General features: G+C 34.6%; 1 protein-coding gene across 15 annotated transcripts in view; it reads right to left on the reverse strand.

Annotated features, from left to right (window-relative positions):
* Positions 1 to 22,974, reverse strand: part of SLC39A10 (solute carrier family 39 member 10) — a 136,256-nt gene continuing 113,282 nt past the window's right edge. For all 15 annotated transcript variants that reach the window (XM_074215460.1, XM_074215454.1, XM_074215458.1 and 12 more), the window contains 7 exons: positions 14,209 to 14,378; positions 12,043 to 12,261; positions 9,647 to 9,767; positions 7,515 to 7,883; positions 6,731 to 6,811; positions 5,522 to 5,712; positions 1 to 2,754 (listed from right to left, as the gene is read on the reverse strand). In XM_074215460.1, coding sequence (XP_074071561.1) covers positions 2,596 to 2,754; positions 5,522 to 5,712; positions 6,731 to 6,811; positions 7,515 to 7,883; positions 9,647 to 9,767; positions 12,043 to 12,261; positions 14,209 to 14,378 — 1,310 coding nt within the window. In that variant the 3' untranslated portion in view covers positions 1 to 2,595. The remainder of the gene's footprint in view (positions 2,755 to 5,521; positions 5,713 to 6,730; positions 6,812 to 7,514; positions 7,884 to 9,646; positions 9,768 to 12,042; positions 12,262 to 14,208; positions 14,379 to 22,974) is intronic.

The following is a 22,974-nucleotide window of genomic DNA, read 5'->3' on the forward strand; positions in this document are numbered from 1 at the left end:
TTTGCTCTTTTGAATAACTTTATTGTGGGGGAGTTCCTTATGCATTAGGAACATACATAAAATGAACACACCACTGTTGACAAACAAAAACAGCATTTAATCATTTCCAGCTTTATAAATTTTTAAAAGTGATTTAGTTATAAAGTTTAGATATCTCAGCAAGTATCACCTTGCAGGACCATCATCACATTTAAACCATAGACTCATTGTTAATGGAAAAAAAAACACACTGCATCTAGTTAACTACAGTATTTCTAAGCATAATCACAGCTGATTGAGTGCAATGTGATCTACATCAAAATTCATATGGATGTCACACAGTGACAGCATTGTAACAAGTAACATTAATGACCTCCAACATATAAAAGTTGAATTAGACTGTTCAAGCTGAATGGAATGTTGGAGTCAAAGAGAAATGTAGTGGAATTCCGATTGTCTAATAGGACTTAAAACTGTACATTAGAATGGTCTGGAACCAAATACTGGTGGGAACCTAAAGAAAGACTAGCAGCAACAGATACATTGCTCTTCACAAAAGGTTGAAAAAACTTCCAGCAAATGAGGACATTTTTTTCATTCCGAAATTTATTCATTTACAGAGAAATGTAAAGTCAAACATGAACAAACTCATTTATTTTAAAAATCAGCCATTTTAAGGCAGGGCATGTATTTAACTGTTGCAGTTCATAAAATGATTCTTTCATGAAGTAAATGCAAATGCTGGAAAGCAAAATTGTGTCAAAACAAAAATTATATTTCTGAAAGACATGTGAATCACTTAGAATTGGCAGCAACTCTTCTAGATTGTGCCAAATACCAAGCAATGAATTGAGACTCCTATACTAATTAAAATGCCCAATGCTGTGAAGAGTATTCCCACTGTCCAAGTGCAGAATCCCAACTTGTAACAATGGGAGTTTGCTGCAATAGCCAGAGCTCTTTTATTGAACTAAAACCTAACTCAGAACAACATAGATGCCCCCCTACTCCCTGCTCAAAGCATTAGGAACAAATACTGGCAGGCACCTAATAATACCTAAGGGTACATGCTGCTCTCCTCAAAAATTTGGGAAAAAAAATAATAAAAAGGGCAAAAGGAATGGGGAGGAAAAGTGAAAAAAGGATGGGGAAGAGGCTAAAAATGGAAAAACTTTAAAAATGGAATGGAAAGAGTTTGGCTCTTATTAGAATAATAAGATTTTTTTTTGAAAGCAGCTAACCTGGTTGCCAAGCAGACGAAACAAAACTGGCTGCACAGAGTTCAGATACAGCTTACCTGGCATACATAGAAATGAAGACACGTCAACAGAAGGCTACATGCTTATGACCAGCACTGAGGGTCACTAGGTCAAAAACATAGGATAAACATGGCTTGCACTGCTCACAAATCATTCACAATTATAGGAGACCTAAAAAAAGACTAAAAATCAGGCACACACAGTGTCTTCTCTTGGCATGAAGTAGTAAAAACTGATTTCCATTAGGTCAAGGCCGCTGATATTTTCACCTGTCCTCCAAACTAAACCCATTTGATTCCATCAGAGCCTAGAAAGGACTCCTAAGCTATTAACTCTTTGAATAACCATTACTTTTTAATGCAAAAATCCTGAATATCGGTTTTCTGGCACAGCCACAGTTTATGTTCTTGGCTCTACTGCCATTGTGTAACACATTCAGAACTTATAACACAGCTTCCCACACAAGTCAATAACAATGCAGGCAACAGGGAAACCTGTATCTGGACCATGCTTGAGGGGGTGGTGCATTATTTCTTTGATTTTTTTTTAAAAGGGCACTGCTATGAAAAGGAAAGAAAAAAAAATTTTACCTTGTCCCCAAAATAACCACACTATTAATACTAAGAACCATTAGGAATCTTTCATTAAACCAGAGTCCACACAAACATACAATCACTATTTCTCAGTAGTTTAGGCTGCAAGTGAAACCACTATGCAAATATATACAAAAATAGTAACTCTATGGACACAAGAGTCAGGGCTGACCCCCACACTAAATACAAACTCTACTGCAGCCTGAATCTTCCTACTAGTGCCTATAAGCTAACATCAAATGTAATAACTTGTTATGCTATTAAAAAGTTGTATCAAGTTGATCCCTATTACAGTTTATATGAAGCTCAACTACAAGGCCCGGTATACTGGAATCATGTTTGCCCAGAATGAACAAAAAAAGGTGTGCCCAGCAGCAAGTCCATTTAAAACCTTTTTATGTTTGTAAGGATTTGGTTCAACTTCTAGTTCTGGGCAAATCACAAATGAGTCTGAGCAGCCCTATTAGTGTTCTTAGCAATTCTAACAAGAACAGCATCTTCATCAAACCTATACAAACATTGGTCCACAGAGTCCCATTTTTTCCTTATTGTATCATTCATTCTTTTAAAGACCAGTTGTCACTCAGGAAAAATAAGCATGAGCTCCACTGTCTTTCATGGTTATTTGCAAATTTATGAAACTTGTAAGTAGTGCAAGCCACAGTCCTTCTCAGAGAAAGCAGTGTGCATACATACATGCACATAGGGCAGGTGCAAAGCCATTCAGCAACATCATCATGGTTGACAGGGATTCCTGGGAATGGTCAGAACTGGATGTCAAACACAATTTTATCTTCATAGAGGGCAATCACTAGCATGATGGCAAACCCAAAAAGTAATCCCAAATTCTGAAGAATAAATTGCCCTACAGGACAATAGCCATGTTCTTCATTGTCACCATCACCATGTAGCATTTCTGGAAGCTGAAAAAAAAACCCCAACACATTATTAAAAATCAATTTTGGTTTGGTCTAAACAGTGTGTCAAATATCATCTAATGTTTATGGGAGGTAGCCTAGGGGACAGAGACAACTTCAAATTTAGGAAATCTATGTGAGTCCTGCCTCCAACACAGACCATTAATTTCTTAATGCTATAAGCAGCTCAATAAGCTAGAGAAAAGAAGCCTATCTGGACTGGGAGAAGGAACATCTTCACTGGGAATTCACTATAAAAATTAAATAAAGCCAAACCTATCTCAAACCACCATTCAGCAGCACATATCATTGTTCTACCATAACCAACTTTTGGGAGTAACAGGTAAGCTGACATTGGTTTTTAAAAAGTTAAGCCTTCAAGCTATCTCATGTCAGTTGTTGAGTCTATTTTCCTAGATTGTCTACATTTCTGGTTAGAGGGCTACATAATTGAGAACTCAGATTCAAAAAAAAAGAACTCAGTTACTTAAAGGTCCTGAATTTATGTTTGACATGTGTTACTTTAAACAAGTTTTATAACTGAGTTCTATGAGGGTAGGAACCATTTTAGTACATTTAATAAAGGTTATGGTTTGAGCTATTTTAAGTACAAATTTTTTTCAGCAGAAATGAGCCAAGTTATCACTCAGGTAACCAGAACATATCTAATTATCTAAGTGTTCTGGTTAATCAAGGTTTTACTAATATACTTGAATGTCAGGTTGTTCCACCTGTCCATGTCATACAAATCATGGTAGACCAATTGAGACTTTTATCACTGGCCACACTGCTATATGCACAAATGTAACTCTTTGAAGACAGAAAGAATATCTTATGGTCCTTTTAAATGGGCCTACAACTCTTAAGGAAAATAAATCTATTTTTTGAGAGATAATAGGATTAAGATATTACCCCTTTTTTCCACTTGTAATTCCAAATACACAAATCAGTGTAAAATAATCAGCCACCAAGAGATAGAACTCAGAATAACACATGTGTATACATTATGCCATTAAGGTTCTTCTCTATTGGTGGCAGTTATGTTGTTGTTACTATTGCTGTAATAGTGGTAAAATAATAATAATAATAATAATAATAATAATAATAAACATAAACTGTGATTACTATAATAATAACATTCAATAAAGAATAGCTAACATGGGGGTTTAACCTGTATAAACATTGGTCCATAACAATGTTGTGTACATAAAGCATTTTACATATACCTCATTTGATCACCATTATGAGCTAAGTTCTACTGCATTTTACATATATTATCTCATTGGATTTCTACCATGATGTAAGTTCTATTATATTTATTTAACAAAAGGAGAAATTGTAGCTGAGAATTTAAATGTACTTCTCAATGCCTTTAGAATTCTAATCCCTTTTCAAGACTGCTTAGATTGCAGAAATCCATAAAGACTTCCTTGATTTCTTAAATTGTAAGCATTCTCTTCTTTTAAACTATCTAAAATTTGGTTAACTATGTGTTTATTATATACTTCCTCTCATTTATTATACACTTCCACTTGTGATGGGCACTACTACTAAAATATTTAATGCGCTAATGTGGTGACAAGTTAGGCAGGAATAGGATATCAAGGGGCAGCTAGGTGGCACTTGGATAGAGCACTGGTCCAAGAGTCAGGAAAATATCTAAGAAATTTTAGACAGACTAAATGATCATCAATACAGAATGAAATCTGATATATCCTTTGGGATCAAAGTATTACAGTTGGGGAATGGGATTGGGGGGGAAGTGTTGCTGTTTTAAATCAACTGATTTTTTAAAAAGATTAATTTTATAAGCATTCTTTAAAATGAATGTCCCTTTACTGTGAATAAAAACTCTAGTATTTGATGTTAACAGATGAATCCAAATGTGATGTTTATTTAACATAAAGATGACAAAATATTTCATTATTGTTTTGGTGTTTTGTTAGTTTGTTACATAATTTAGAATGAGACTAACTCATCACATCCTAAAGGTGGAGAAGGGAAAAAATTTCTAATTTATTTTGGAAATAGTTACTATCCCAAGAGTTATTTGCTAGCATAACATCAGAACAATCTGCGATTCGAGAAATACTAAATTAAGAAAACAGTTAATGAGGAGGGAATTAACTTTTATCGACAGTTCTAAGACAATATAATGAAATTATATACACTATATACAAAGAAAAGTCTGCCTGGCCTTAAATCCTGCTCAAAGATGCAGTCTATCAATTCAGACAAAACATTATAAAAATATAAAATTGATACAATAGTAGTATCTTAACACTTGGGGTCACAGTCATTTTTTTTTTTTAGGTTTTTGCAAGGCAAACATGGTTAAGTGGCTTGTCCAAGGCCACACAGCTAGGTAATTATTAAGTGTCTGAGACTGGATTTGAACCCAGGTACTCCTGACTCCAGGGCCGGTGCTTTATCCACTACGCCACCTAGCCACCCCTCACAGTCATTGTTAATGAAGATTTTGCTGGTTCTAGGATCAGTTGTCTTGAGTTTACTTTGTCACCACTTCATATTACCATGTAAAGAGTGAAATCACAGATACAGTTACCAAGAAGCTTGTTAAGTTATTCACAGCATAATAAAAGTTTCCTTTTTTCCAAGAGCCAAACTTACATATGGTAAGAAAGTGCTAAAATGTTTTTTGTAGCAGGGCTCTAAGAGTCTTCCTAATTTTGCTTCCTGTAAATAGCTGATTATGCTCCATGTGAGAAAAATGCTTTATCTTATAGGTAATAACTTAAAAATGAAGTCTTACCATATCCACCAAAGCTACGTAGAGAAACATGCCTGCAGTGATGGCAAAGATCCAGAGGGTGATGTTATTGGCATACTGACCCACAGCTGTACCAATCAGCATACCTATGTAAGCCATCATGGCAGAAAGAAGGTTGTACACAATAGCTTGCTTTACTGTCATACCGGCTTTAAGGAGGACTGCAAAATCACCTGCAATTGAAGCCAAATAGAGGCAATTTTAAACTTAACTGAATGAAATAATGTATATGCTTCACCTTATTTAGTATTTCAGTTCAAGTTAAATCACTTATAAAGATGCAATGAGTTTGATTTGATTAAACTGCCATGAAGTTCCATTTTGATTACAGGTGGTAGATCATAAGACACAGATATATAAGAAAGATTACAGACATCCATTATGCAGAGTAAACTGTCAATATTTTTAACTGAATTTCTATCTAGGAATGTTGAGTGTGCCTTTTTTTTTGCAATTTTCAAGGAATCTTCTTGGGGGGGGGGGGGGGGTGAGGAGAAGAGGAGGGAAGGACAAGTACCAGGCCCTGTGCTGAGCACTTCACCAATACAATCTCACTTGACCCCTCACAATAATCATAATCTCCATTTGACCCTGAAGACAGAAATTAAGTGACCACTGGCCCAGTTCTGAAGTGTTCAGAGCTGGACTCAGGGCTCCTGGCTGCAGGTCCAGCACTCCTTCTACTAACTTGAGTCGTCTCCCCACAAAACAACGGCCTAAGAGAACAGAACCGAACAGTGATGTTCACAGCAGCAGTTCCTTGGCCTTTCTGTTCCCACCCTTTATGGACAGAGCACATTGCTTCCCTCTCCATGGGGAGAATCTGGTTCACGAGGGTCCAGGCTGAGCATGCCTGTGACCCTGTGGAGCCCCAGTCTGGGGCTGTGAAGAAACTGAGGGATTAAGATGGCAAGTGATTAATTGTCTGACTGGAAGGAAGCACATGGACTCCTTGTGAGAGTCAGTTCTGTTTCTACTCTATTCTAATCTCTGTTTAATTATGCATCTAATTCATTTTTTATTTCTTTATTAATTTTTCTAATTATATGTAAAGATAGTTTCCAACAGTTTTCTCCTTTCTCCTGTCCTAAGATAGCAAGTAATCTGTATATTTCACATATGATCTTTCTTGTTTTCAAGTATAACTATGATGTGAATTAAAAAACAAATGTTTTAAAGAAACTAAGTTACCTAATTCATGGGGAAGTTCGTGGCAAAAAACTGCAATAGAGGTACTAATGCCTCCAGTCAATCCAGCACTAAAAGCAGCTCCTGTTTAAAAAAAAGGGGGAGGGAGGGAAAAAAGATACTTTATTGTTCTGTTGTTAAGCAAGACTAGATGGATGGTGCTCATTCTCTGGATCCAAAACGAATGCCCAGCATTTCAGCTACTGGCTGCACGTCTTAGAAGCTGCATTCTGTGGACACACAGTGAATTATGAGGACAATCCAATACATAACATCCACACAAGGGATAAGCCAGCAAGAAATTTTACAAAATACCATGTAATCTACTGCAAGAGACTTCTGGCTCAGGGCAGCACTGGAATGGTCACATCACCAACATTCTACTCTAAGACTGGTGTAACACTCAATCTTAGCATTTAACTCATATTTTAAATGGCAGATAAAATAGGAACAAGGGCTTTTTATGAAAATTTTAAAAATTCACACCTCATAAAAATAATACCTATGCTTACAGATGAAGGATCAAATATTTCATTAGCATGAGATTCCTCTAATCAACCTGTATGCTTGGAAAGGTTGCAGCATGCCCAAGGTCACAAAATTTTTGTGACCAGAGAATGTCATGGGTAGTATTGGAACACAGGTCCTTCTGATTCTAATCCTAAAATTCTATCTCCATTGCTATGCCATGCTACCTTTTATTTTCAATCACTACCTAAGAACTTAATTGAATAAATTATCAAGTACAAATTAAAAATAAAAAATCCTTAAGCCTATACTGACTTACCTATTGCTAAGCCATCACTGAAGTTGTGGATGCCATCCCCCATGATTACCATCCAAGCTATGTTAGCTATTCCAGTCTCCTTCAGATCTGATCCAGAATGGCAGGGCCCATGTGAATGATGGGAATGTTTGTGGTGCCACTGATGATTGTGCTTCCTCAGCACAGTTTTGCTTTCTTCATGGTTATTAAGTGCTGCACAATGAAGATCATGCTCGCGAACAGCATGGACACCATCACTGTGAGAATGGTCCATAATTTTGTCCTCTTCTATACAAAGGTAGTTCTTAGGAGGGGATTCTTGCTGGGCTTCCAAATCTGTTAATTCAGTTTCATTAAGTCGATCTTCAGACACAACTGAATCATCAGTTCCTACATTTGGAGGCAAAATACATACAGCTATAAACAATTCCATGAATATGAAATTGTTCAAGTTTACTTAGATATTATATTAACTAAGATAAAAATATCCTAGTATTTTAAAAATACTATCTTTTCACCCCCAAAGATTTTATGTTCATTCAAATTTACTCCAATAGAACAATATTTTGCTTTTTAAGGTCTGGTCCACACATCTCACTGGATCTTTCAATTGGTGATATCAGACTCTTAGAATAAAAAAAAATGCTGATGGAATGATTGAGGAGTTAAATAAGAAAGAAATTGGGGGGGGAGGTGACTGAATGATATCTTAAAACACAGATTATAGAAGGAGACCAAAAAAATGTCGGTTGTGGAAAAGTCAAGAGGGAAACATAACTGTCTATCCAAAAGTCATCTTTGTTAACTAACAGCTAAAAACAAAACTACATTCCCAAAGTCTGAGGAATGGCTAAACAAACGCATAATCTACAAATGTAATAGAATTATTGTTCTTTAGAAGGAATGGTATATGAAGAATTCTGATAATCATAGAAGATCTTTAGGAACTGGTATAAGATGAGGGAAGATTAAAAAAATCTATCATTAAAGTAAATTAAGCTAACTCTGAGAAACGACAATCTGATCCAATATAATGATCATGAGCATTATATTGTCAAAATTTAAGTACAGACCTTTTTATTAACCCGCAATAAAACTATTTTTAGGCATTGCATTTTGTGGCAGAACTTATTTGTTGAGAAATAATTTCTGTCAAAACAAAATATACCAATAACTGTTTTTTTAAAATTTTTAAATATATAAGAACATTCTTAGCAACTGCTTTCATAATAGCTAAAACTCAGAAATAAAAGGGTATTTTATTGATAGCTAAACAAATTAGGGTCCATTAAAGTAATGGAATATTTTTGCACTACTGGAAGACCTCTAATAACTAATGCTTAGTGAAATAAGCAATGCTAAGAGAATAATTTATACAATAATAATATTATAGAGAAAAACAACTTTGAAATAGTTGACCTAGACAGAGGATGGAATATGATACATGCTACTCACTGCCAAAGAGACATTTTGGGGCATTAGTAATATGGAAATGCTTTCCTAGACTACACATTTTTTTTTGCAAGGCAATGGGGTTAAGTAGCTTGCCCAAGGTCACACAGCTAAGTAATTATTAAGTGTCTGAGGCTAGATTTGAACTCAGGTACTCCTCTGCCACCTAACTGCCCCTACTACACATATTTCTAATGAAATTTTTTTATTTCTTTTTATTTGTACAATGGAAGATAGGGAAGGGGCGGCTAGGTGGCAGAGTGGATAAAGCACCGGCCCTGGAGTCAGGAGTACCTGGGTTCAAATCCAGTCTCAGACACTTAGTAATTACCTAGCTGTGTGGCCTTGGGCAAGCCACTTAACTCCATTTGCCTTGCAAAAATCTGAAAAAAAAAAAAGATAGGGAATACATTGGGAAGAACAGATTATAAATACTTTAAAAATAAATGCAAATAAAGATATCCTTAGTTAAAATTTAAAATTATAATTATATTTAAAAAAAGTTGGTTTGAGAAGTATACAAGAATTTGACATTACACATTGAAAGAGATGGACTTTTATAGAAAAAAATTACAGATAAGACCATCCCCAAGCTCGAATCTCAGGCAAAATTTTGCTTACCATGATATAACATAATATTCTGGAAGAAGCGCAACATTCAGATTTTTACATTTAGCATTTTTTTATAAGTTTTGAACTACCTGCAAGAGGTTTGAGCTGAAGCCAGTCAGCATCTGGGGTATTATTTAATTTATGATCAGAAAGTTTCCTTCCTATAGCTGACTCTTCAGCTTTCTGCTTCATAAACCACTTCTGTTTTCCCTGAAATAAAAATCAGATTAAAATTACATTTTAACCACATCCAATAATGGAAAGTATGTTGAAAAGTAAAACTCCAAAAAAGAGTTCATAAATAAAACTTAAAACTCTGATGCTATCAGAAAGCTCTGGTTGTGAGAAAAATTTTTTTTCATATTGAATCAAAATTCACCTCCCTGAAATGAAAGTTCCACCCATTGATCCTGACTTTCTAAAGCAATAAAATAATTTAATTAACAAAAGTTTATTTTTGAATTTATGAATTCTTATTATATATACATCATTATATTAGACATACTGGCAAAAGGGAGAATGAAATATTGTCCTTGCTTTTTGGAGTGAGAGAAGCTGGGAAGGTTTCATAAAAGAAATAACAATAAAGCCAGTGCAATTTGGCTGAAAGAAAGGGATCTTCAAGAGTAGATATGGGAGAAAAGGATGGCAAAATACTTGGGGAAGCACAATCCAGGAAGGACTTGAATGCTAAAACAAAGGAGACTGGAATTTGTTTAGAAAAGTAATGATTTTAGGTTTAAAAAGTTTAGCTACTTAAGGTTTGAGGAAAGGGGAGATAGAACCAAAGGATACTCCACCAATGTATAATGACAGATTGCAACAGGGGAGAGACTACTGCAAACTAATCTAGGCAATTAAAAAAAAAGTCATAGATTACAAAGACAATATAAAGGTGAAGTTGGAGAACTTAGTAATTAGATTGCAAAATGACAAAACATTATTCCATGTTTCAAGACTGAGTATTAAGGTGGATGACGGCACCTTTTTGAAAAAGTTAAAAAGAACTTAATACTCACCAGTTCTTGGTGTCTGACCCGTCTGACAATAAAATTATTATTTCTTACTGATTAAAATTAAAATTCTTATTCAGGCAATTTTAGAGAAGTTTGGGAAGAGTTGTTACAGATGTCCACATTCAGGAGAAATTGGGAGACAGAGGGGCCTGGGACTATGTCTTCATCCACTGAGGGAAGTCCTGGTAAGGAGAGTTCTTCTCTCAAGCATAGATGACATTTATATAGCACTTCAAGTTTTGCAAAGTACATTTTATCTGGTTTATAACTTTCTAAGGTAGGTACCAGATACTATGGTAAAAACTGGGAAAATACAGAAAAATGAAATAGCTTTTGCTCTCAAGGAACTTACATTCTATCATAGATGACAACATGTGCATATATAAACACTTGCAGAATATAAAATAAATATGAAATAATAAAGGTACTATCAGTTTAGTTTTTGGTGACAGCAATGGTGGGGAATGAAGTCTCATGTAAAGGATGATACTTCTGGATTTCATTCATAGGGGACGATTACTGCAAGGGCACAGAGATGATGTCAGATGAGTGATTAGTAAAATGGACAGTTTGACTAGACCTTAGGGTGGGAAAGGGAATAATAAGGCAAAAAAAAAGGTACATAGGTTTTAAAAACCAAACAGAAGAGATGATATTTTGACCCCACAGGGAAGTAGGAGATATTGGAGAGTAACACTGTAAGAACTAAATCTAAGGATTGTGCTATCAAAGTTTCAGAGAGTGCCTGGAATACTGAGAGGTGTCTACCCCACACAAAGTTGAGATTTGTCAAGAGGTATACTTTGAACCCAGATCTTCCTTTTAGGGAAAGAAGGTTCAAAGCAGAGTGTGAAAAAAAGATTCCTGGCAAAAATACTTAATCTTTATTAAAATTCAGTTTATTTTTTATTTAAAAAACTATCTGATATGGAAGATGGATGAAAAATCAATCACGAACAATGTTTTTCCTTTCATGGATAACATTTAAGTATTTACTAACATTTTATGGAATGAAAATGAATATTTTAATAGAATTTAGTGGAAATTGGGAAAGAGCTAATTCTAAGCAGTAATATAGAGACATGTGTTTGGTTTTCCTCTGCTTGAATTCAGTCTACTGTACATTTTTCTATTTTCATAAATAGTTATAAACTTGCCTGTAAGTTTTCTAATCCCATTTAAACCAATTAGATATCATGGAATATATGGATTTTGAACTGAAATGAACTGAAGAGTATTTCACTAATTTTACTTAATAATGAGTTCCTGGTGTAAACAAGATTGATTTATAAAGGCATTAAACCAAGAAAGGGATTAAAGAGCTATAAAAATAATAACAATGAAAAAAACTAAACCAAAAAAAGGTTTTCTTATTCTCATTGCTTTGGATTTTTTATTACACCATACTATAATTTTAATATGCCTTTAATTTTACACATAGAAGTAAAAATAAGAAAATGGATACATACCCTTTGTTGTTTATAATGCTTAAACATCCTTATACAGTGTTCAATGATGAATAGCAGATAAATGCCTCCCAGAGCTACAAGTCCTTTCAAAACTGCATCATATTCTTCCAAAAACTCTGGATTTTTTGTTTCATGTTCATGAGGATGCCTGTGCCCATGTCCATGTCCATGTCCATGTTCATGTTCATGTTGATGACTGTGGTCATGGCCCCCTTGTGACTATTTATAAGGATGATATATTTTAAAAGTAAAACACATTATCCCAATTAAACAGACATGTTTTCAACTTCCAGGTTTTGTCTTTCAATATAGAGTGGAATTCCTAAAGGATATTGGTTTGGTGTTCGGAACTTTTCCAGAGTTTTGTTCATATCTACTATTTCATTTGGGTAAATACAGTCTCTTCAATTTGTTTTAAGTATCCAAGAAAGCATTAAGTATAGGTCAGCAATGAGACAAGAGTAGATATTAAGAACACAATCATTGGTTCTGTACTGGTTAACACAGGTTAAAAGACAACAGTTTCTTATACTTGGATAATATAAAACAGGCAATCAGATAAATCTATTTTTATTCTAAAAGTTAAATATGCCAAAAATTGCAAACGAGATCAACATGATATAGGGAATATATGCACTAGATATTTTCTTCACAGGCAAATTAAGATCACTCATCAATTTAAATATTGTGCATTTTTATGAGTGAACATCAACTGCTATTAACTTGGAATGATTAAATTTTCACTAATAATTCACTAATAATTCATCTCTGGTGCTCAAGTAAGGAATTTCTATTTCCAATGACTTGTGCCCATCCTATCATATGAGGAGGCCACAATGTTTCAAGTCCTCGAAACTATTTAAACAAAAACATGGGCATGAAGATTAAAAGGATCATAGTAAACAACTTCAAAAGTAATAACTGATGGCCTAGAATGAGTCCTGTCTGTATTGTAAAGGATGTGCCCAACATATTTAGAAACATTAAAACCAAAGGAGTGTAGACATTCCTTCTGAGCTATGAAAAATGTATTATCACAATACTCAGAAGTATCTGCTTATATCCTAGGCTCTTAAGTTACACCAGGCCAATGGGGCACAGGGACTGGGAAAGTTCATTTCTTCTCATCTCTTCCTTTTAGAATCCCTTGTTTCCTTCAAAGATCAATTCAAATGTCATCATCTACACGAAGCTTTTTCCTACCCCACCACCACCCCCAGTTGTTACTGTTCTCTTTCTTCTCAAACAAATCAATATTTACTTATATGTTTAAGTGTGATAATTCTCTAGTAAAAATAGGGTTTTGGGGCCCTTGAACTCAAAAGGGATAAAATTTATCTAAATGAATTCTAAAAACTTTCTACTTTAAGATATATATAGATCGTACAAATCTGAAATTAATAAGCTACCTCTTGGTTCTTTTAACTAAAAAAAGAAAATGTGCTCATCAAAATGAAAGATTAACTTTATACAAATGAATAAGACTAAATAATTTTGAAAGAAGCAACATAAAAATTACATTCCCATATGCATGATAACGTTACAAAACATTGAGAATGCTAAGTTATTTCTTTATCAACACAGTAAAGAGCAAATCAATGGCTTTAAAATGGGGGACAGTTTAATTATATATGCATTTTGTTTATAACAGTTTAAAAAAACTGAAGATATCATTAAGATAGTTGCTAAGGAAGTAAAAACACTGCTACAAATCAAAGAATGTTGTAATTTGACTCATAGACTTGGACTTAAACCCCAGTTCTACTAATGACTGTGTTAACTTTGGGAAAGTCATTAAATTTCTTGGCCTCAATCTTTTCATTTGTAAAATAAAGAATTGGATTATTTGGTCTCTAAAGGATTTTCTTCTCTAAATGTATAACTCTATAAATTATGGGTAAGACCTCAAATCTCCCAATTTCCCACTTAAAAAATTATTCATTGGGTTACTCTGATTTTGAAAGTAAGAAATATTTAATCTGGCTAATCTTTTATTAATAAGATTCATAAAGCGCTTTAAAAATATTGCTTTTTTTAAACTGTTTCAGTATTAACTAGGTAGTAACCCAGTAAGCAAAATACAGTAATCAAATTTTTAAGAGTTTTGACAATTTATCATACTTAATTTAAAAAATTTTAAAGAGTTTTCTTAATTATCATTCTTACATGTGGAAGCAGATGAAGAAGTGCATCTCCACTCATTGTTCCCACAGCCAGTGCAACCAGGAACGTGAGGAGGAATTTGAAGCATCCTTGGTTAATTATAGGGACCAAGATCACACCTAGCAGTGATAGTAGGCTAATAACTGTGATAGAAATGATACCACAAATCCAGGCTATAAGAAGAAAGAAATATATACAAGTCAAGGTTTTAAAGATATGGAAACATCAGTAAATTTATGTTAATGAGCAATCAATGAAGCTTAGTTGGTTAATAAAGTTGTAAAGAATCTTCTAGTTTTTCACTAAATTTAAGAATGGTGCTCACAAAATTCTTGACAAAGTAATCATTCAGTTTCTGTTGAATACCTTCCTTGATGGACAACTCACCCCCTTAAAGGGCAATCCATTGCATCTTCAGATATCAACCCAATTATTTGGAAGACTTTTCTTATAATGAACTGTCATTTGTCTATCAAGAGCTTCTGCCCCTTAGCTTTGATTCAATTCAAAGGAGTTAAGCAGAATAATCTAATTACTGTTCCATGTAGGAAACTCTTCAAATTGAAAGCATCTTGTCCCATTTCCTACCTCCATATGCCCAGACAATCTGCCGCCTTCTAAAAAAAGACATTCAGTTCCTTCAAGCATTCATTGTGAGACAAAATTTTAAGCTCCTCCACCATTCTGCTTGCCCTTCCATGGAGCACACTGTCCTATGTGTGTCTAAGTGTCCCTCCTCATATGTAAAATATGCTACCTAAAACCAAGAATTTCAGCATAAATTTTGCTATTATCTCCCTTGTTCTACTCTTACTTATGCCGCCTAAGACTATGTAAGTGTTTTCTAGATCACAAGACATATATCTGACTTACAGTGAATTTGGAGTCAACCAAAGACCCTAAGTTAGGGGTTCCTTTTTTGGTATTTGTCCTCATTTTCAACAAATCTTCCTCTATTCTCTTTTCAAAGATGGAGAATAAATATTTCTAGTTTCCAATGTACTGGCACATAGATTAATTTCTCATGAAGAAAAATCCATTCATGAAATATTTTTAGTATAATTTATTTAGTATACTTAAACTTAATGTTATATGAAAGTATATTGTTATATATTATAGTATTACATGTAATGTGGAAAATGTTACATATTATATTGTATAGTATATTATATATTGTAGTACACTTAGTATTATTAGTAAATATATTTAGTATTATAAAATTGTTAAATGTTCACCAGAATAGTCAAATAAATTAGCGAGAGACACATTTCTATTTGTTGTCAAACAAGCATTCTTTTAATAGCTTTTGAAAAGATAACTGAATATCATGTTCAGCCTCCAATTTGCCTCTTATTTTGAAATGGACTGAGAATGGGACTGGGGAATCTTAATTCAGGGGTAAATGTTATAAATAAAATCAAAGTTTTGTGAGCACACTTAGTAAGAATGAGAGAAGATTCTCCAAGGATACACCAAAAACTCTTTAAACTTTCTTAATTAAATCAATTCAAAATTTCTGTTTAATGCCGAGATCAATTATCTCATCTTTCCCTGGATTATTGACTATTTTTTTTTAGCTCATCATGAAAAGGGTTTCCTATCCAAACACCATTCATTTGGCTTTGGTAAGTAGGAATTATGCCATTAATTCTTTTACACTTTTCAAATATACTAGAACCTTCCCTGAAAACCACTTATCTCCTCACTGTTCTCATTGTAATTCATAAATTTCTTTCACTAACATTACTTTTGGAGTATTCCAATAAGATAAATTATTTACCAAATATACTTCTCGCCAAGTTTCTCAAGCTACTCACAAGGAGATGAGTACCCCAAATTGAGAATCTCAACCTTACTCTTTTTCACACACACTGATGCATCCCACATGTTATGTGTAGGGAGTTGGTTTTTAAAACCTATGCAGAATCCTTGACACTTATCCCTATTAAATTTTTGTCACCTTAAATTGTGGCAAGGCCATTTACAGTCTCATGTCTTTGGGGATCCAGAAAAATCACCCACTACAAACGAGTCATCCTTTAAAGTTTTGAGTCATCCTTTAAAGTTTTGAGTCACCCAGGTTTGATGAGCATTCTTTGTTGCCTTCCAAGACATCAATGAAATAATTTAGGGCCTAAGGGGCAGTTCTACATCTGCTACTAAAGATATCTCTCCAGGCTGTCATACATTAATGATACTTTTTTTTGGTTAAAATAATTTAACCAATTATTAAATCTAACCAACAAAATCCACATCTCTTCCTCTTGTTCACAAGGCTATGATAACAGACTTAGACAAATGGGTTGCTAAAATCTTAATGTAGTAAGTTCCCTATTCCCATAAGTAAGCCTATCCCCCAAAATTATAAGAATAATTATTGCAATTGTGTTTAGACAGCATAGTACCTATTTTCATTGAATTCCATTATTTTTAATCAAAATTCTGAGAAATTATTTCAACATAAATCAAAACAAAACTATAAAGAGGACCATACTTTGGTATACCACCACATGAAAAATCAAACTGCCTATATTAAAATAAAAAAACTCCCTATATAAAGTTAAACAAATTTTAAAGCAAACCATGTCTGAGCAGAAACTCAATCAATTTAAAATGGGGAGGGAGGTGAAAATCTATTAGGGAATGGAATAAGCATTTATTAACAAGTCCCTACTATGCTAAGCACCTTACAAATCTTATTTCATTTGATCATTATAACAAAATTCTGTGAGATGCCATTATCTCCATTTTACAATTGAGGAAACTGAAAGAATGACTTGCCCAGGGTCAAACAACTAGGAAGTGTCTGAGTCTGGATTTGAAATCAGGTGTTTTGGACTTCAGGCCCTGTGTTCCATCCACTTCACCACTAGCTGCGCTTCAAGAATCTATGTTAATTAATCTATATCACCAGATTTCAACCTAGATTGCATTATTTATCACTGGAACAGCCAACCAAAACTAACTACCTTAATTGGCTCAACACCAGAAACTTATTAACAAATTTTGATTAAATTACACACAGGGACAACTCCCATGCATGTTCCCTGTAGGTCTCAGTTCTAGCTGGGGAGTCAGGGAGTAATTGAATCATCTACAAAAACTAACTTATCTAAAGTTTAACTGATTACCTTTCCCCAGCATCCAAATAACATGATCCTAAGAAGCAGCTTGTCTGCACTGCCCGTTTTGACTAATATAAATGTTGACCAAACTTCAGGTCCATAACTGATTAAACCTACAGTTAATCATTGAAATATACAGCCATTTCCTTAGCCACAGGAAGCTTGTACAACAGACTGAGGTCACGTTAGATCTATTCATTTTGTAAAGCAGAGTCCACTAGTTAGGAGTGTTACTTCCACATGTACATAAGCAGAAAGTGACATCAACAGAGTTTACATTACAGAGAAAGAGATGCTAAATCAAAATATTCCCTAGCACCAGTCTTAACTGACGATGCAAGGAGTACGTGCCTGTTTACTATAAGTAAACACACCTGCACACTATAAACAAACATCCACCGGTCCCCAAACACTGTTTTAGGATTTTGAGGGAAACCTGACTAAGTTTTACTTGGCAATAAATCCATCAGTCATCACTGTGGTTAAGAGATAAGGGCTGTCTTACCTAATCTAGAAAGAGTTTGTCCCTTTAGTTTTATACTACCATAATAAAAAATAATGTTAATTATAGGTATAATGATGTCCCCACTTCAGGGGGACATGTCCCCAGTGAAGTCTTAAACTGTAAATCTGGACAGTCACAACAAATATAGCTAAGGCAGGTTCATTGATTATGGTTTGCCTCACCAGCATCCTGTTGAGTTTTGGAATCTAATATATCCATTTCTGGGGCTCTTGGAACAGACTAGGGGTCTTTTCTCAAGAACAGTGGCTCTGACTCAGAGAGGAAACTCTGGTCAAATTATTGAGGGCTTAGAGACAAATATTAGGCAATAATTACCAGCATTTAGAAATGCTAATCATATTGAGATAATGAGATATGAGATAACTTGCATTTATCTCATCTGATTCCTACAACAATCTTATGAGGTAAATTTATTATTCCCATTTTATAGATGAGAAAATAAAGGTTATAAAAGAGGCTAAGTGAGTTGCTCAAAGTGCCACTGGCAATATGAGTCTGAGGCAGAATTTGCACTCAGGTTTCCTTACTTCTAAGACCAACAGTCAATTTACCACAATATACTTTACTTCAAGGATACATGCTCTGGAATAGAGATGGCCCAACCATATTAAAATGCAATTGGGAAATGTTTAACAATTAAAAATATAATGCAATATAGATGTTAATTTGAGGTATGTCACCTACAGGTATCTTTTTCTACTTGAATTTTAATACCACTGCTCTAAAATATCTAGAAAAAAATCTCGGGAACCCCAGAATTAGAATCTAATGCACCTCTTTCAGTCCTTGGACATTTGGGATTTATGGGGAATTCTAGATTGAAGAATGTGGGCACTACTGAGCATAGGATATGAAGAACTACACAACCAATTATTCTAAGGACAATGTGGAGATCATAATTAAATCTGTATACAGCACGTGTAGGCAAGTTCATTTCTTTAAGTTGCCCTGTAAATTTAAAACACAACTTTACCTCTCCATAAATTAAAAACCTAGGCATTTAATCAATGTGCTGTATAAAACTTTTAGTGCAAAAGCCCCCTACCAAAACCCAAACAAATGAAAAACACTTTAAGTCTTAGAATTCATTAGAACTTATCTACACATCAATAACACTATGTGACCGGTGTCAAAACATAACTTGGATAAGCATATAATTAAAATTTAATCTAGAAAAATTTAGTAATGGCAAGAAGTCGGCAAACAGAGCTCAACAGAGGTAGACAGGAGAATAAATTGACTTTGTATTAATGAAATTTGCTAGCTGTGGAGTCCAGGTCATGCAGTCCCCATCAGCCAGCAGGTCCTAATTCCTTTAGTCTTCATTGGAGTAAAAGCTCAGGAACAAGTAAGGAAGCCACATTTGGGAAGATGACCATATCAGATTCAATGGTTCAAAAAGAAGGCAGGCACAAGAGAAATAGGGCTCTTTGGTTTCAAAGGAACTCCCTCTTTCTAAATATATCCTGAATGGTTCTAGCTCTGTGATAAATTTTTCCTACAAGTATTCATTGTAATGAAAGGTGGAGGTGGGGTCAAGAAGATGTGATGGGACAGTGCTTCTTCTTAAATGCATTTCTGTAGTAGGTTGGATAAAGGGTGGCACCTGGGGAGTACTCTAGCACCTGGCTCAAGTATTCTCAAATAGGCAAGCTACATATTGGTCCTTCCTGTCCCAAGATCCATGACTATTAAATTCAGTATGTCATTTCCTGTCACACCAGGCTAAGCTTCACTCATCAATGGCCAAGGTCAGGTAGCTGGAAATGGGAAGCTAGGGAAGGGGAAAGCTGGAGGAAAGGTGAACAGTCCAAGGCCACCCCATCCTGGAATGGTGTCACTTGAACAACAGAATTACTCAGATAGGAACAAATAATATTTTTTCTTTCACAAAATGTTTCCAGTTCCAACATCTTCCCTGCATCAGAAAGATGAATACAGATACCCACACATATAGCTGGATATAGAACTGTATTCCCCTCTATAGGGAATAAGGAGATAAAGGAGAGGAGAGTAGGTTAAAGAAGGAAATATTGTCATTTCAACTGCGTTCAACTTTCTGTGACCCCATTTGGAGGTTTTCTTGGCAAAGATCCTGAAGCGGTTTGGCATTTCTCAGCTCATTTTACCAAAAAGGAAACTGAGGCAAACAGAATGAAGCAACTTGCCCAGGGTTACAAAGTTATTAAGTGTATGAAGTCAAATGAGTCTTTCTGGCTCCTGGCCAAATGCCCTATTCATTGTACCACCTAGCTGCCCAAAGGGAGGGATTAATTCTAAGCAAAACCAAACTCTAATAATAACAAAATATCTATAGCTCGTTTTCAGGCAGCAAAGAATGATAATCTGAGGAGGTGGCATAAATTGTCCCCAATTTATTGATAAAATTGATAAATTGATAAAACAAGATAAATAAATGTGATGGAATGCGACTATATTTTAAGAAATGATTAAGAAGATGATTTTGAAGACCGGGGAGACTTATTATGAACTGATCAAAAAACAAGTTATACAAAAAAATTCACAAAGGCAAAACACTTTGAAAACATTAGAAATCATCAGCATAATGACCAATCAGAATGCCAAAGCATTAATGACATGCTACCTATCTCCAATAGAGAAAGAATTAAGAGAATAGAATGAGATCAATATTCTTTTGGTCATGGTCAATATGGAAATTTGTTTTGATTGACTATATATGTTAGTAACAAGCTTTTTAAAATAACTTCAGGAGGGCAAATGTTAGACTGGGAGAGTGGCAAGGCAGTTTTTTGCTAAGTGAAAACAAACAAAGTTTAAAAAAAAGGAAAAATAAAAGATTTCACAACTGATTAAACATGGGAATGAGAGGGACAGTGGAGGGAGAAGAGTGAGCTAGAAGGGATCTTTACTGTAGTCCAATCTTTTATTTCATAACTTAGAAAACAGAGGCCTAGAGCAGGTCAGATAGGTTAAGTAACAGATAGGATCTGAATCCAAGTTCTAACTACAATTCTACAATGGTTTTACCATGTCAAAGTGGTAGAATGACAAGAAAGAATTTCAAATGAAAAATTAACTTAGGTCAATTAAGAGAATAGAATTAGTTTTTAATGAAAAATATTTGAAATTCTTTAACTTTTTTTTGCTATATTTCATGTGTCAATTATAAATTATTTTCTGGGTTTTTAAGTTGATGGGTGAAAGTCTTTCACATAGGTACTAAAACTTCCTGATTATCACGTCAATTTAGCAATTGTAAAGGATGCTTAAGAGTAAGCTCCCTCAATTGTAAAAAGAACAAAAGCTTGCCTTCTTAATCCCAAGGAGAACTATCTTCATTTCTTTTAAATTCTTTCTTTTTTCTTTTTTGAGGCAATGAGCGACTTGCCCAAGGTCACACAGCTAATAAGTATCAAGTGTCTCAGGCCACACTTGAACTAAGGTCCTGTGACACCAGGGCTGGTGTTCCATCTAGCTGTCCCTGGAAGGTATTTAGGAAAGCTGATAAGACACTGGAATGTCAGAAGTCCTGAGTTCCCTCCTATCCTGGAACCAAATGCTTCTTTGATTGGACAAGTCAGAGGTGACATTTCAAACCCCATCTTCTGATGGGCAAAACAAAAGCATCTGTCTCTGGAGCTAACCCCACCCCCACCCCTTCCCTAATGCATGCTTCACAATCCCCAACTAAGAGAAATGTCAATAAATGTGCTTGCTGATCTAATTCTGTTTTGCTCTCTCTTAAGGCCCAAACTCTGGTAACAGTTGACCTTAATTAGGACAAACTCTGGGAAGGTCAACATATTTATTTTCAATAGGTCAAAACTCAAAGAGGACCCCTCCTCATTTTGGGGGATACTTTCACACATATAATGAAGAAATGTGGAAGTTAATATATTGGAACTAAATAAGGAGTTATAAAAGACCTCATTTATGCCTGACTTCAGTTAGGAGTCAGAAAAATATGACAAATGTGGAAAAAGTGGTTATGGCAACTATATGAGCTATTTACAGAATGCCAGACAACCAGTCAATTAAATGATTGGGGGTAGTGGTGGGAGATTTGAGGCTCCAATTCATTTTGTGGCAAAATGATTTCTTAAACATCAGCTAATTTTATTTTTAAACTTTTCCATCTAGTTGCCTTACCAGATAAAAGTATAGCCTCTATGAGGCAAGCAATAAATTTACCTAATTTTATTTTGTCTAACATTCAAAGTTCCTATTGAATACATGTTAGTTGAATTTTGAAAATTCATTAACTTGTTATACATGATGATTATAGGTAGAGAGAACAATATTCTTTAACTACTATACTATAAAAAATCCACACTTTTTATTAAAAGTGAGAGTAATTAGTAATTTTTTTTTAGATAGGAGAATAGGAGAATGAATCTTAATCTTTTATTATCAAATGAATCACTGTATTGCTTAGTAATACTACTAGTACTAGCAATATATCTAGCATTTACACGGCATTTTGCAAAGGTTTGTAAAGCACTTTACAAGCATTATCTTACTTCATCCACATAATCACTCTGGAAGGTATATAAATACTATTAACCTTATTTTATAGATTAAGGAAACTGAAGTGAAGGGAGGTTGTGATATTCAATGGGACTTGAGGCTAGATCAGATTCCTATTCACTCACCACCTAACATTTAGTCCAGTTAGTACATGAGAAAACTGAAGTTGTCAGAGATTTTGATTTGCAAGTAATTACATATGTCAGAAGAGGGATTTGAATTTAGGTCTTCCTGACTGAAGTCCATAGTGCTTATGTATTGCTGGATCGGGTACTGAATGAGGAGAAGTTGATATAAGCCAATTAGTGTCTAGGAGCTTAAATCCATGTGAGAGTGTAGGTTTCATTTGGTTTTGGTGTTCTAAGGTAATTCAGGGTTAAATGACTTGCCCAGGGTCAATTAAGCTATTAAGTCTGAGGTTGAATTTGAACTCAGGTACTTTTAGTTTCAGGGCCAGTGCTTGATATGTTGCCCCAGCTAGCTGCCCCTCTACACTTTAAGATAAAGACAAAAATTCAGCTCATTTTCTCCCAATGTGACACTGTCTACAGGCAATAAATATCTGTCCCTGAAGATCTAGTTGGGTCTCGTAAAACATTTAATAAATGT

This window comes from Macrotis lagotis, chromosome 1 (assembly GCF_037893015.1).
Source record: "Macrotis lagotis isolate mMagLag1 chromosome 1, bilby.v1.9.chrom.fasta, whole genome shotgun sequence".
Classification (NCBI taxonomy): domain Eukaryota; kingdom Metazoa; phylum Chordata; class Mammalia; order Peramelemorphia; family Peramelidae; genus Macrotis; species Macrotis lagotis.